The sequence below is a fragment of the Chanos chanos genome, chromosome 14 (assembly GCF_902362185.1).
Source record: "Chanos chanos chromosome 14, fChaCha1.1, whole genome shotgun sequence".
Lineage (NCBI taxonomy): Eukaryota > Metazoa > Chordata > Actinopteri > Gonorynchiformes > Chanidae > Chanos > Chanos chanos.
This window is the reverse complement of record NC_044508.1, coordinates 9,388,429-9,402,602: the sequence shown is the minus strand read 5'-3', so window position 1 is coordinate 9,402,602 and position 14,174 is coordinate 9,388,429. Positions and strand designations below refer to the sequence as shown.

The following is a 14,174-nucleotide window of genomic DNA, read 5'->3' as shown; positions in this document are numbered from 1 at the left end:
ATATACCTTATTAGATACTGCTATCAACACATTATGTCTGTTTATACACACTGCAAGGCATCATATGCTATGGGCTATAAGTAAAGTGTTACTAATAAAATCCATCAAGGATAATAAGTGTAAAGTGGCGTGCAAGAGGAAGATACAAATGGATGAACAAGAAACACAGACATATAAAGAAAGACATGAGATTAAAGAGAAATAAAGACAAAGCAGAGAGCTCAGCTATTTGGTAACGATGATTATTGTTTCTGTCATGAAAGAACACAGCTATTTATCGAGCCAGTTGACAGTTACAAACCAGCTGACAGTTGACATACATTCATTTCATATTTCAAGCAGATAATTCAAATATGTGGTCACAGTTTGTAGTATTGGGTAATACCCTGAAGAAAAAAGTTTAAGTAAGTTAGTCAGTTCTGAAGTGGATCTAGAAGAGCAAAGATGTCTGACCAGAGAAAAAAGAACACTGAATCCAAACTAAACAACAACCATTCCATTTATAGCATATCTAAAACATTTTAGCAAGCTTTTCTGTTCAACAACTTATCAAACTAAGTGGTGATTGTAAGGTCAACAGATTCTTTTTTCTTTTTTGGTCTTTCCCTCTCATTACTTATTTATTTTTGTAATGATGTTTACTGGTGGGAATCAATAAAGTTCCTGCTATATTTTCTTCTGTGTTGCTGCAATGTACAAAGATGTCCAGTCTGTGAAATGGCAATATAGTGGAATGACAATTACAGATACACGATCCACTTCATATTAAGAGTCTCTAATGACTGTGTATTCTCATAAAATCCACATAATGAATGGAGAACATCATTTCTGAGTTAATTACACATTTAAACCTGTGTAATTACGATATGCTACTGCAGCAAATACACAGATATTAGGAAGCCCTAATATGAAGCGTTATAGAAATATATTTTTTTTATATCATATGAAATTCATCTTTTGCAGTATTTGAGAATATACGGGTTATCACAGTTTTAATGCTAACTTGTATTAGATACGTTTTTCACGTGTTTGGTTTGGATGTTTGCTGTTTATTTTCTTTGGTTTGAGATATTGGATGATTTAAAGTGTTGTCTAGACTCTCCCTATCTCACTCACTGCTGTTCTTTGTAGCAGTACACACCATACAGCTTTTGCTTCTTGTTAGGGAATCCGACGAAGCGCACAGCCTTCTCTGTTGGACTGCAGTTACGCCTTGGTTGAGAGATGGGGTAGCGGACACTGCCGTCAGCCAGCCAGCCAGCGTCGCAGCGATCGTACCCCTGAAGCTTCCAGGCGGCGTACATGTGAGCCACTTTAGCAATCTCAGCACCATCATCTTCACAAGCCTGAACAGCCTCATCAAAGTTCAGCCTCTCGGGCTGAATCAGGTAGTAGAAGCGACCTGAAAATTGGAACGATAGCAGCATTTATGGAGCATTAATGGGCGGCATTTGTAAAGTCTTACATTATAAGCAGTACTTGTTATGTGATTTTTACACAAGTATCATACTCCTTGAGTTCCTTAGCTTATAGTGATCTTCATCTTCTCTTGTAATAGAGAAATTTGAAGCAGTGGGGAAACGTCCTAATTGCATTGTATAATATATAAGACTTCTGCTGTTAGATAAGATGTGCTCAGGTTCGTATGTGTACATAAATGTGTGTGTAACTTGTGATGTGTATATGTGTCATCCATAAAGAGATAAAATTAGGTCTACACACCTCTAAATCCAGGAGTGAAGCAGAAGACATCATAGAGGCTGGTGGTTTTGTCACGGGGACCATAGTTCCTCACTCCAGCACCAGTTTTACCACCGCATGGTTCCCTGGGGGTGTTGATGGGATACTGCACAGTGCCATCACTCAGCCAGCCAGCATTGCACCAATCCAAGCCATCTCTCCAGGCCTCGTACAGCTGCTCAAAAGAGGCTATTTCAGCATCCTGCTCCAGGCAAGCCCTCTCCCCATCATGGAAATTGAAGTTGTAACGACCCAGGCGTGGAAAGTACGGGAAAACGACCCCTGTGAATGAAAGTGATTCTTCCCCTAAAGAAAAGTTCAACTCAATTTAAAATCAGTGCATTTCAGACACTGGCATTTCACTTTAATTACATCACTCACGCTGACTCACACTAACACAACACTGATAAACTGAATTTAGTCACGAGATGAACAGATAAAACTAATGTTACTGAGAAAATATACTGCACTTAAGAACTGTTTCCCTCTTTTAATTTTTGTTTCATAACCACCTAATTACATTACTAGTCTTGAAGTTTCAGTATGCCTGCAAACTTATGATAAGAACACGTAGGTTTATAATTTTAGTATTTTTAGACTGAACACATTTTCATTAAATGACTGCTCTAAATGACTACACTGTTCACAGTGTGTGTGTGCAATCACGGAGATCTACATTTACATTTTACATTTAGGGAATGTGATGGCATTTTTTTTTTTTTCTATGTGGACTCATGAGATATTAAATATTGAAATCATCTGTCCATTGGTGACTGCTATCTTTCCTTCTTCACTGTCATTTTTTCACATTTCCACGCTATCGTGGATGTTTTTTGCTCTTGTGCTATACATATACACATGCAGCATTTTTGTGCTGTACATATAGCATTTTTAAATGACAACGTGTCCATATGCTGTTCACCACTTTCTTTCCCGGGCCCTTCCTTATAATGAGACACAAAAAAAACTCTGGAGGCGGGTGGCTAGGCTGCTTGGTTCCATCTCTTGAGTTTGGTTCCATTTCCAGGTGCTTCATTGGAGTGGTGGTTTACATTTTCCGAAGTGCTCGTTTATGTCATGGTTTTTCCTGAAGCTCACAGCAGGCGAATCTCTCTCAATCTCTGATTAAACCTGAATATTCTTAGCACAGGCTGAATGTTTTGGTTACATATTCATTACCATCCAGTTAAAAAAAAAACAACCCAAAACGCATTGTGCTTTTTGACAGTCCTATCCATTTCGGCAAGCAATTCAGCAACAAAATAATACCTTGCTGGATAGCTAATGCTTTGGAAATGACCGTGTTATTTGGTAACAATAATCACAAATCATTTTAGCTAGTTTTTCTCAGACAACGTGCTGCAGTATTCAGGCACTTTATTTGGTCTTTTGGCTTTTTATTTCATGCTTAAACATTTGTACTTGCTTAAATATACAAATATGGGTGCATGCACTTTAACATTACAAATATTTGATACTTAGCATTGACATGACTAATGGTAACTGACTAATGACTAATGACTAATTCATCAAAACCTTTGACAAGAACAAATATATATATATATGTATATATATATAAGTTAATGAAGAAGTACCTTGCAGTTGTAGCTCCACATCAACTGTGTTGTCATCCATGCCATGAATGACCACACACCTGTACCTGCCATAATCATCAATGTTGACGTTGGTGATAACTAGTGAGGCATCGTTGTCATCAGCCTCCTGAAGGTAAACGCGATTCTGGTAGTTTCCGTAAGACTTCTTATAGAAACCCATGGACACCAGGACATCAGTTTCAGTGTCATCGTCAGACAGTTTTGTCCACTTGACTCTTCTTCCAGTTCCTCCGAAAGAAGGGCTTGATGTACGGTATAGGCGGCAGGGCAGGGTGACATTATCACCTCTGTTGGCAAAGACTCTCGGAGAGTCTGTTGGCTGAGCGTCTGAAATCAAACATTTAGATTGTTTTTCTCACAGTCGCTCATTAAAATGTTGTGATTACATTTTTTACAATATATCATGCATTGGGAGGACACAACAAAAAGAGTTAAGTCTGAGAATTTATGTAGAATAAGAGACCCATTACTAAAGTTCTCCCGAGTCAAAGTGACCCCACTAAACACCCCCAGCCCCACCACCCCACCCCCACCCCAAACCAAGCCTGATTAGGTTTGGCTGTAGGCACCAGTCCGTCTCTGTGCTCTCCCTTTGTATCAAACCATTTACAACTGCCTTTTCAAAAAGTTTATCTGAAAAAAGATTAGACTGTAGAACCCCTCCCCTTACCAAGCACTCTTTCATGAAGTCTTGGTGTTTTCACAACATATGAGCTGGGCAGAGTGCCAGTTAATTTTTTTTCTTTCTTTTTTTTTTTTTTGCTGATGTGAATAGATATGCTGAATTGTTTTTGGTTCTATTTTACAATGTTTTCTCATGCTAACCTATCCATAATCTAATACACATGAGACTACATATAAATATATAATTCAGAATGGAAAACTCAGAGATCTTCAGTTAATAAATTAGATATATGTCCCGGTCAGCCAATACTAACAGTGTACTAACATTTCAGTTACACTGTGTTTTACAGGAGTTTAACTCATTTACTATCAGTCCTGTTCCTCTGCTCTCTTCTCCACTATCTCACCGACCACGACAGGCCCTTAAGGATTTCATTAATTACATTTCTTCTGAAGACTCACTTAAGTTAAGAGCCTCTTGAGATCAATGATACAGGCTGGCTTTATTTTTGGGCTGCTGACTTTTTGCCTTGGCACTAAAAATAACGACCCATTTATGGAAAGACTGACATGACACTGAGCAGTGTTCTTTGTCACCGCAGTGACATCTGCTGATTAGCCCAAATTGCACCAGTGTCAAGCTAATCCCTGGGGATACACTTAACAAGCGTATGTACAAATTGATGTGGTGTCACCTTTCAGCCAAACATATAAAAATGTTGTTTTCCCATGCCAAAAGAAAAACCTAAAATATGCAAAAGCTGGTCTAAATATAAGCCAAAATTAAATTAAAAAGTAAAGAGACTGAATTTCAAGATGATTAAACAAAAAATAATAATAAAGAATTGGTGTCTGTATTGTTGCCATTATGTGCTTAACAGTAAGTCTGTTAATGAAATGTTAAACATGTTTTAATCAGTATATTGGTTAAATATTTTGAAGCAAGTTCAGTGATTTAGAGGTTTAAAATCATGGCTAATGGGGTTTGGTTTTAATTAATTAAAGAATCAACACTGACTGCCTCAACTGATATACAACATGTATTCTTCAACTATACCAGTACTTATGCTGAGTGTAGTGTACTGTCTGTCTGGTTCTTTTCTACATCTGTTTGGCCTAGTCTCAAACTAACCTTTATGCAATAAGGCAGTATAACCACAGGCTCCGTATGCCACACCAAAGACTGATCGAGAAATGTTCTGCAGGCTCTTCACTGGTAAAAAATCTTTCCCACATGTGTTGCTACGGATATGGGAATCATTACCAGGTGCTCAATGGTCTTACGCCTGGAGCATCTCCCCCCCTCTTTGCCCCTCCCCCACTCCATCCCTTCAGACCCTCAACTTTTCCCAGCAAGTCCCTCTCCCAGTCTCTTTCTACTATGAACATGCAGTGGACAAATAAATCGAACAAGAGGAGATCAAATTAAACCTGGAGCCATAAGGGCTCCTCCCAACCAATCATTGTAATTTCATCAACAAGTGTTACTGAGACATTTATTTACTAGCGCCGAGACACACCATGTCTCCTGGTCTGTAATTAAAACAATGATGAATAGAGATCTAAAGTGCTTTGTTCCTAAGTGCTCTGGATCAGATTTGAGCTTTTCATCACTAACACATGAATCATGCTTTTCCCCTGCCTTATAAACTCTGCAAACACTTTGGAGACTGTCAGGGCTTGAGCTGGAGGCTAAAGCAAGGAAATTACATCATCATTCATCAAAGTTCTCGCCACGTTCATTGATATCGATGGCTACCGCCCAGTTGTGACACCATCGATTTGTGGCTAAGTGTTTCACATTTTGGCTCAGGTTACAGTCTTTCATGAATGTGTTCACTTAAGTGAATTTCTGGCAGCATGGACACACTTCAAGGGCTTGGATGCAAATTGTCTGGATAGAACATGCGACCACCTAGACTATGTATTTACTGTTGGAGTAGCTTTGATTCAAGAGTCTTATTACTACTGTGGTGAATCATGGTAACAGGGTGGAGAGAATAAACTTTCAGAAGTACAAAGCCCATTATAATAACACTGGAGACTAAAATAAATAGAAATCTACAGGTCTTAGCAACTAAACCAAACAAAAAATAAAGTGCATTTTCCACACAGTTAAATAGCAACATTCTCATTTTTGGCCCAGTCCTGACTGCTCTTACTGTTTGCAGAGTCTATATATATGTACAACCCCTGACTACAGCTAAAATAACAGCAGAAATGCAGACATTTAGCTTCTACCAAGAGGACTGAAAAAATATATGCTGGGTTTGTGAAGTTTTCAGAGAGTTTGTGTGTTCAACTGCTTGGTTCTTCTTTTGGGGGTTGGGGGAGAGGGCATGCTTACATACACTGTAGCTTGTTTAAATAAGGTTGTTTAGGTTAGGTCAACAGTTCCTCTCTAATTGTCAAATTCAAACATGCACACTTGGGTCCTAAAGTAATTTGCAATTATTTCTTGATATATTTTGTGAGGGTAGTGGAGGGGAAATAGTCAAATGGTTAAAATTCAATGAACATGTGAGCGTGATAACAAAATGAAGGGAAAAAAAAACTATGAGAGTGGCCAAGACCTCCTGCCATTTTACAGTCAGAAACAATCCTCTGTCACTCTGTAAAAAGTTATATAACTGTGTGATCATAACCAGCTGTCTCTTTGAGAAAAAAATGGTGCCAAAACTTTGAGGTAACAATGATTGAACCTGAGAGAGTTAGGTCAGGAATTCTATTACTCTTCTTTGTGACAATGTTGTAAAAAGCTCTAAATAAATAATTGAATATAACTGAACTAACATATACTGAATTTTCAGCATGTATTAGCAGCTTTGTTCAATTAGCAGATTTGGGAGCGCTTGTTAATTTTAAGAAGTCAGTGGAAAGGTCCTTTTAAAGTGTCAAAACTGTTAAAATGTTGAACGATGTTGAATTTCTTTCTTTTTTTTTTTTGTTATTGCAAATACTATTTCTAATCTGTGAAAATGAACATATTTAAGCACAGCAGCTGCAAGTACATAAGTCTGAGTCCAAAACCACTCCCTCATACAGCTTAGTTGGGATATCCATTACATCCCAAATCTTCGCTTAGCAAGCGAAACTCAACATGCTCTATGAATTATGGAGCGCAGATGCCTGGCGGGCTCTCAGTCATCAGAGAACATACATTAAGCACTTGTATTATGCACTTGAACACATAATAATAACACTCTAACAAATCTCTATTTCACCATTTTTGACAGCAGACAGGATAGTAGCCACGTGCCTTGTATCGCAGTTTCCTTCTTTCTTTTTATGTCTTTCTCTTATTTTCTCTTTCATTTTTCATCACTCATTCTTAATTGCTCAGTCTTGATCACTCTGACCTACACACACACACATGCACATGCACATGAACATACACTTGGACACATACATGTGCCTGCACCAATGTGCACACATACCCACCCACATACACACACACACACACACACACACACACACGCCCGCACCCACACGCACATGCACACGCGCACACACACACACACACACACACACACACACACACACTTCTCTTGGAACAGTGAGATAACGATCGAATTACGCCTTGGCGAACAGCCTCTCATGAATTATACTTGTCTTGAAAAGTCTTTACTAAACACTACAAGTCTACAATACACCGCTGTCCTTCCCCCAACTTCTAAATTCAAGCCAAGACCCTGCCCAAAAGGGCCCAGCGTCTGAGCAGACCATTACCTCAGAAGGAAAAGGGAGAGTCATTTTGGACAGAGTTCAGTAAAGGGGCTGTGTACATTTTCCGGAGCTGTTAATCTTGCTACAGTGCCTTGTCAAACTATCTCCACCACAGATGATTTGGCCAGCACCGTGGGTCCCACAGAGTCAGAGAACTAAGAGGTGTGTGAGCTACATACTCTCTCGCCATATGGCGCTAATAAAGAACCACTGTGTAGAGGCCCACTGCCAGCCAAGTCCCAGCCTCTGACATCACAGGACCCAAAGGACCAAGCAAACGTTTGTACAGAAGGACAGCATCTGCGGTCACGGGGTGGAATGAAAGTTCTTCAGCGTCGCTTGCATCTCCTGTGCTAGAGCTACTGATTCTGCCACACCTTCTTCTTCTAGTGAGTTTTTGGTTAATGCACTGGCGCTTTAAGCTTTTTTTTTTTTTTTTGCCTTTTTTTTTTCTCTGCAGTAATCTTGGCAGCCCTCCCTCATTTTACTTTGTGCCACTGGGTGTGACTATTCATTCCCTCAACGGCAGCCCCTGACTACTGAGCATGAAGGGCAAGAATGCAGACCTTTTAATGTTTAAACAGAGGAGCAACATATGCCACCAGTGAAAGTAGTAGCATCCACTGAACTGGGGCACCAGTTCTCTAGGACACTTGCATTGAGATGGATACTGAAAACTTATGTAGCAATACACCGAGATGAAATTTGCAAAAAAAAATTATGCATCTGTTTATGCCCATTTATGGTAAACTAACATATTTAAGCACATTTTACTGTGGGATGAACAACAACAATTTGTAATTGCTTCTTTAAGCAATTAATATGTTCATTTTCATTCATTCACATCATAAAACGTATAGGATTTCATTCATAAAACAGAACCAAAAGCCAGACTCTCTGGAGGATTATGTGGTCACTAGTTTCTGCCAAAAGTTCTCTTCTACAGATACTCTCAAAGACATACAGGCACTTTTCCAAAGTTACACACACACACACACACACACACACACAAAATCTGCCAAAGGCACACACAGAGACCACACACACACTAACACACAAAAAAACCCCACATCAGTCTTTTTTTCTTACCTGTGAAATACGAAGGAGTCACGGTATTGTTCATCTCTGTGTCACTGTATACATGATTAACGAGGTTCAGAGAAATCAATGCCAGAGAAAGAATGGTGATCATTTTCTTTCTTTTTTTCTTTTGAGACCAGAGGCCTCCTCACTAGAAAAGAAAGAAGGGAAGAAAAGAATAAAAATGGTTGAGAATCAGGTAATGAGCTTGGATACAGCTTCCTTTGTTGGTAAACCGGTGCAGGCAGTGGTCGACAATGGTGCCACAAGGTTTGGGCTCCTCAGAAGTCCACACCAACAGCTTTTTATTGAAGCTCCAGACGACTAAGACCCCTCCCCCTCCCATTGGAGAGAAAGAAAGCCCATCACCCTGCTCTTTTTCTAAGGAGGGCGCCGTGCACACAACATTTTTTATGAACAATTCTTTACCCTTTCCAAGTGGCTTTCTGTGGTGATTCTCAACTCTCGGGTAGTTAGGGCAGTGGGAACATGGGCACACATGTACTAAAAGGTATCCTCATTGTTTCCTATGGAGCAAAGAAAAGGATCAAGCTGAGGCCAATTTGTCAAACAATTTGTCAGGTGTCACATTTCAAGTTATAACTTATTATCATTGTCTTATTATCATTTTATGTGCTGTTGTAACTGTTATGTCGCTATACTGTTCTAAAAAATGGATGTTGTTCTGAAGTATTTACTCACTTGTGAAAATGGATCATTGCAGTAGTTTTTTTTTTGGTATTTTAAAAGTGAGAGTCATGGAATTTTTTTAATTAAGTGTTCTTGGGCAAGTCCCCCCCTAACCTGCCTTTAGACTATGCCAGATCCAACGTAATGTAGTCTTCATGGGCCAAACTAATGTTTTTCTTTTCTTTTACATTTTCCCTACCAACATAGTTGTAGATGATGTATATATACAAAAAACTGACCAGGTTATTGCCTGGGTTTACACAAATACCAAAACCACTGACTCACTCTCTCTTTTTTTTCCCTTTTCTTCTAATGCACTCCTCTACATACATATGCCCTCTCTTTTGGGGACTTAATGACATACTCTTGCGGAAACTGACGCATTATTTAGGAAAGGAAAACATGTGGTGAAGATAATGTCTCCATCCCAAGTGAGCATGTTACACCTAAGTCTTAATATAGGGTCACCCCCTTATCAATGTAGTGATAGAAGACAATATGGTGGGTGGTTGGAGAGAGTGTGTGTGTGGTCCCACTGGGATGTTTTTTCAGCTGGTTCAATGAAGAGTGACAACTGCAGAGTGTGGGGCATACATCGTACAGATGGTGTCTTTGGTTCCTATCAGGTTTAATACAGCCTTGAAAATTCACATATTCAACAAAGCCAGACAGGGAGACATCCTTCTGTTCTGGCACTACAGTCCTCCTGAGGCTCCACTGAACCGAACCCAGCCCAACTGAGTCATATCCTCCACACCCAAAAAAAATCCCCCACACCCAAAATTTACCGTAAAATGGATAAATCACTTCATGTGCTATCTTAGCTATTGAAATAGGCAGCTATAATCTTTCATTATTGGCTTCACTGAACACAATTTACCAGTAATACCAAAATTGATGAGCAGCATGGAAAATTTTTGACTTTATAGGAAGGATTTGCTCCATTCGTCAATGTCTTGCTTCAGTACTATTTAACACATAAGCTGAAGATATTGTTTGCTTCAGATAGGGGTGGTCAGTTGGAGTATATCAAGATGTGTATAGCCACACGCCATTGTATAATTAAAACAGCTACAATATTCTAATAATCATTTGCAGACATTCTTTTCAAACTTATCATATTTAAATTTAGGAACATCTGCTTTCATCTGATTTCATCTTTCTTATTAATACTCCTCTGTTTTAGGTGTGGTACTTGCCTTAAAGTATCTTCAGATTTATTTGGTCAGCGTCAGGTTGCAAATCATCAGTCATCACCACACACCAGCAGTTTCCGTAATCTTAACACTATGTGAATGGTCTCAGACATTACCACAACTTACGAAAGAGAAAAGGAAGCCAGAAGTGGAACCACACCATTTACATGATCACAAAGCAAGCCTACCATTGTGTGTATTCATAGCCACATTCAGCCAAAGAAATCAAAATAGCATTTTTCAGAGTTTATCTCACTTGACTTTAACAGCGCTACGGGCAAAGAAAGAAAACTAGCGCAGACGACCATAAAAATACAAGTGTGCTCCAATTCCCTAAGCTTTCCTTTACTTGAAAGCGGACCCATGCTGTACCGTAAACTGTGGGGTGATCATGAATGGTGTAAATTGTTTTACAGAGTTGCAGTCAATCCGGATAAGCAATTGCGAGAACCCTGATTTTCTATGCAGCTCAGTTCTTAAGAATGGGAATGATCCCAAAGCAAACACAGTCTTCCCATGTCTCTGCGTGTTACCATAGAAACCACAGTAGATGGTAATGTAGTTTGCCTATGGAACTTATGGAGTTGCTATAGTATACAAACATTTAGTTCATAAGTTAAACCGTCAATGTGACTCATGTGGGCGGGAAAATGTGACTATGCGAATGGATGTGTATGTGTGTGTGTGTGCGTGAGTATATGTCTCAAATGAGTGAGTTGAATGTATATCTGCTTTGGGGGTTGCTATGCGTATGGATGTATGTAGAAGCATTTTGGCTCCTTTTGACAATGTCTGAGCCAAGTGTCCAGAGCCAAGAGAGTATTAACAGCCGGATGGTAGATTCCAAGTCATATTCAGCAATGTAAGTCCAGTCCTTGTCAGGGTGGTGTGTTTCCCATCAATGTTTAGCTATTGCTTAAGCTCCATGCCTTCCATGGCATTAGGGCTAAGGCCAGCCGGTGGCAAGCATTAGAGTCTGGGCCTCCCTTACGTAAAAAGATGTAAAGAATACAGAAAATTCTTACTCAAATAAAAGTATCATCAGTTAACAGAAAATGTATTGTAACTCAAGTAACAACATTCTTCCAGGAATCTACTGTAGTAAGACTGAAAGTGAATCTCCTCAGACAATGCCCAAGTAGAAGTATTTTTGTGTTACTTTTGCCTGCTAGCTGTTCAATCCAAAGGCAATATTGAAAGCAGATTGAAAGTTCTGTTTACATAATTATTTCCCAAATCCACAAAACAGGATTGCTAATTGGTACAGTCTATGGGAATTCACCAGAGAAAAACTGGCTACATTCTAGTTTCTCCCTCCATTTACTCTTTCCAAACTCAATACAAGTCTTCTTTCTTTAATGAATCTCACAATAATCCCTATTATTCCCTATTATAGAATTAATTATTCAGCTCTCGACTAACTGAATAAGAGGAGCTGCCAGGCCTTGAACGACAGATAGAAAAACATCATGCATCTTGAATAGAATAAAGGCAGTTTTTCATTGAATAGTAATGTGAATTCACTTTTGCCCACATGAATCAGATTAGGAACTCTATGCTTTTTTTTCCCTCTCACATCTTGAAACGCTATGACTGTTTAAATCATTTGTGTACAATGTCTAACATCTAGGGTGGCAACAGCAGGGGGTACCCAAATCAGTGCCAGCTCCGTGCTGGTAAATTCAAAAGGCAACAATAACAAGATTGGTCAAGTCCATGTGGTCTTCACAATGAAGCTGCTTCATGTGATATTACATCTGTAAAACCACTGAGACCTTAGGGTGTACACATGTCTGACTGTAGGCCATTCCGATGATATCTGTGCTGTGCACCCACTGACCACAGGACGTGGGAAAGAGGGATTCAAGTTGAACTCACTCCACCTTTATTTGCCCTTCCTCCTCTTGCCTCCTTTGACTGATGAAGAACAGGACAGCTAGATCACAAACTAGATCATTCTCAAATTTTTTTTTTTTTCCAGGAGGGCAGGGCTGGATCAAAGAGTGAAGAAAAAGAGCACTTTCCAAAGCAGGACAAGGGAATAAGGAATAAAGTAGTGCCTAGTTAGGGGTTCGTAAATGACATAATTGACCACTTTCAGGGGTGTGAGGTAGATCGAGGGTTTGCATACATTTCATCTCTCTCTCTCTCTCTCTCTCTCTCTCTCTCTCTCTCTTTCTTTCTGTCAGCCCTGGTTGGGAGTAGAAGAAAGCAAGGCCTCATTCTGGCCACAGCTGTCGCCAATTTCACCCCAGGTTTGTGGAGGTGGGCCATAATTGTTAAAAGGGCCTATTGTAAGTTATTGTACCACTTATAACCCCTTATAACATTAAATCATGCAAACATTTACCATTCAGCTTTGGCACAGATCTTTCAATCTCTATGGAAAGCATTTTGCTGTTGCCAGAGTTTATAATATATTCAGTTTACTTTTTAAAAGTGATTTGTTATATTGAGAGTGATATTTACTACTGTCCCTCTGTGAATTGCACAGATCAATGCCATCCTGTCCTTTAGTCTATGTTGTGAAGCGAGAGACAGACAGAGTGGAGGAGAACTTACAGTTATAGGCCTGTTATGTACCTGTGACCAGTGAACTGTAGGTACCACTGTTCATTTTAGTAATATGCTGAGGGAAAAGCACACAAACTTTTTCTTCCTAATGACCAACAGAGCTGCCGCATGCAGCTGGCGGCATGAAAAAAGTAAATGAGAACGACTAACAAGCAGTGCTATTTTTTTCTGCGGCCTTGCTTGTAATGGAAAAACTCACACACGCATGCACGCACAAACTCACACTTTTTAGCCTGCTTGTAGTTCCATGTGCTTGTGGAAAAATAATATTAAGTAGTATGAGCATCTCATGAAACAAGGAGAATGAGTGAAATTTGAAAAGGCAGGGTCAGCCAGGTTACTCAGTCTGTTAATTGCAACCCTATGGAACAGAAAATGGCTGGCTAATTCATTGGCAATGTTTATTTTTATTAACCACTCCTATAGTTCTATTCAGCAACGCTATATTTTTCAAAATATTTTAAATCACGCCTGGATCTCAAATAGAGGATTTAATTACTGGTCATTTAGGGTTTTTTTTCATTCATTTTCTAAGCCACTTATCCTAATTAGGGTCGCAGAGCGCTGGAGCCTATCCCAGTTCTCATCGGGCGAAAGGTGGGGAAACACCCTGGACAGGTCGGCAGGGCAGACAGACAGGCAAACATACTCATACACACACTCACACCTAGGGGCAATTTAGTGTCTCCAATTCGCCTGACTTACATGTCTTTGGACTGTGGGAGGAAACCGGAGCTCCCGGAGAAAACCCACGCAGATATGGGGAGAACATGCAAACTTCACATAAAAAGGACCCTGGTTGCCCCGGCGTGGAATCACTAGCCACTGCGCCACCGGGCTGCCCTCATCTAGGTTTGACAGACTAAAAACTGAATGAAACAAACTTCAATATCACAGCATTTGTTACATTTCTAAAAATCTCTTCTCC

The 14,174-nt window shown here is 39.7% G+C and overlaps 1 protein-coding gene across 1 annotated transcript; it reads right to left on the bottom strand.

Moving 5' to 3' along the window:
- Nucleotides 1-1,112: 1,112 nt before the first annotated feature.
- On the bottom strand, nt 1,113-8,898 carry hapln1a (hyaluronan and proteoglycan link protein 1a). Its single transcript, XM_030791440.1, has 5 exons — nt 8,841-8,898; nt 8,777-8,795; nt 3,336-3,658; nt 1,723-2,022; nt 1,113-1,402 (listed from the first exon to the last, which is right to left on the bottom strand). Exons 1-5 carry the CDS (start codon nt 8,896-8,898, stop codon nt 1,113-1,115), a joined length of 990 nt encoding a protein of 329 aa, XP_030647300.1.
- Nucleotides 8,899-14,174: the final 5,276 nt, after the last annotated feature.

Excerpts from the sequence above, each read along its gene's own strand:
- hapln1a (XM_030791440.1), bottom strand. The coding sequence starts at position 8,898 with ATGATCACCATTCTTTCTCTGGCATTGATTTCTCTGAACCTCGTTAAT. Across the intron at positions 2,023-3,335 it reads TGTGGAGCTACAACTGCAAG|GGGTCGTTTTCCCGTACTTT; the intron begins GTACTTCTTCAT and ends TTTCATTCACAG. Across the intron at positions 1,403-1,722 it reads CTTCACTCCTGGATTTAGAG|GTCGCTTCTACTACCTGATT; the intron begins GTGTGTAGACCT and ends TCCAATTTTCAG.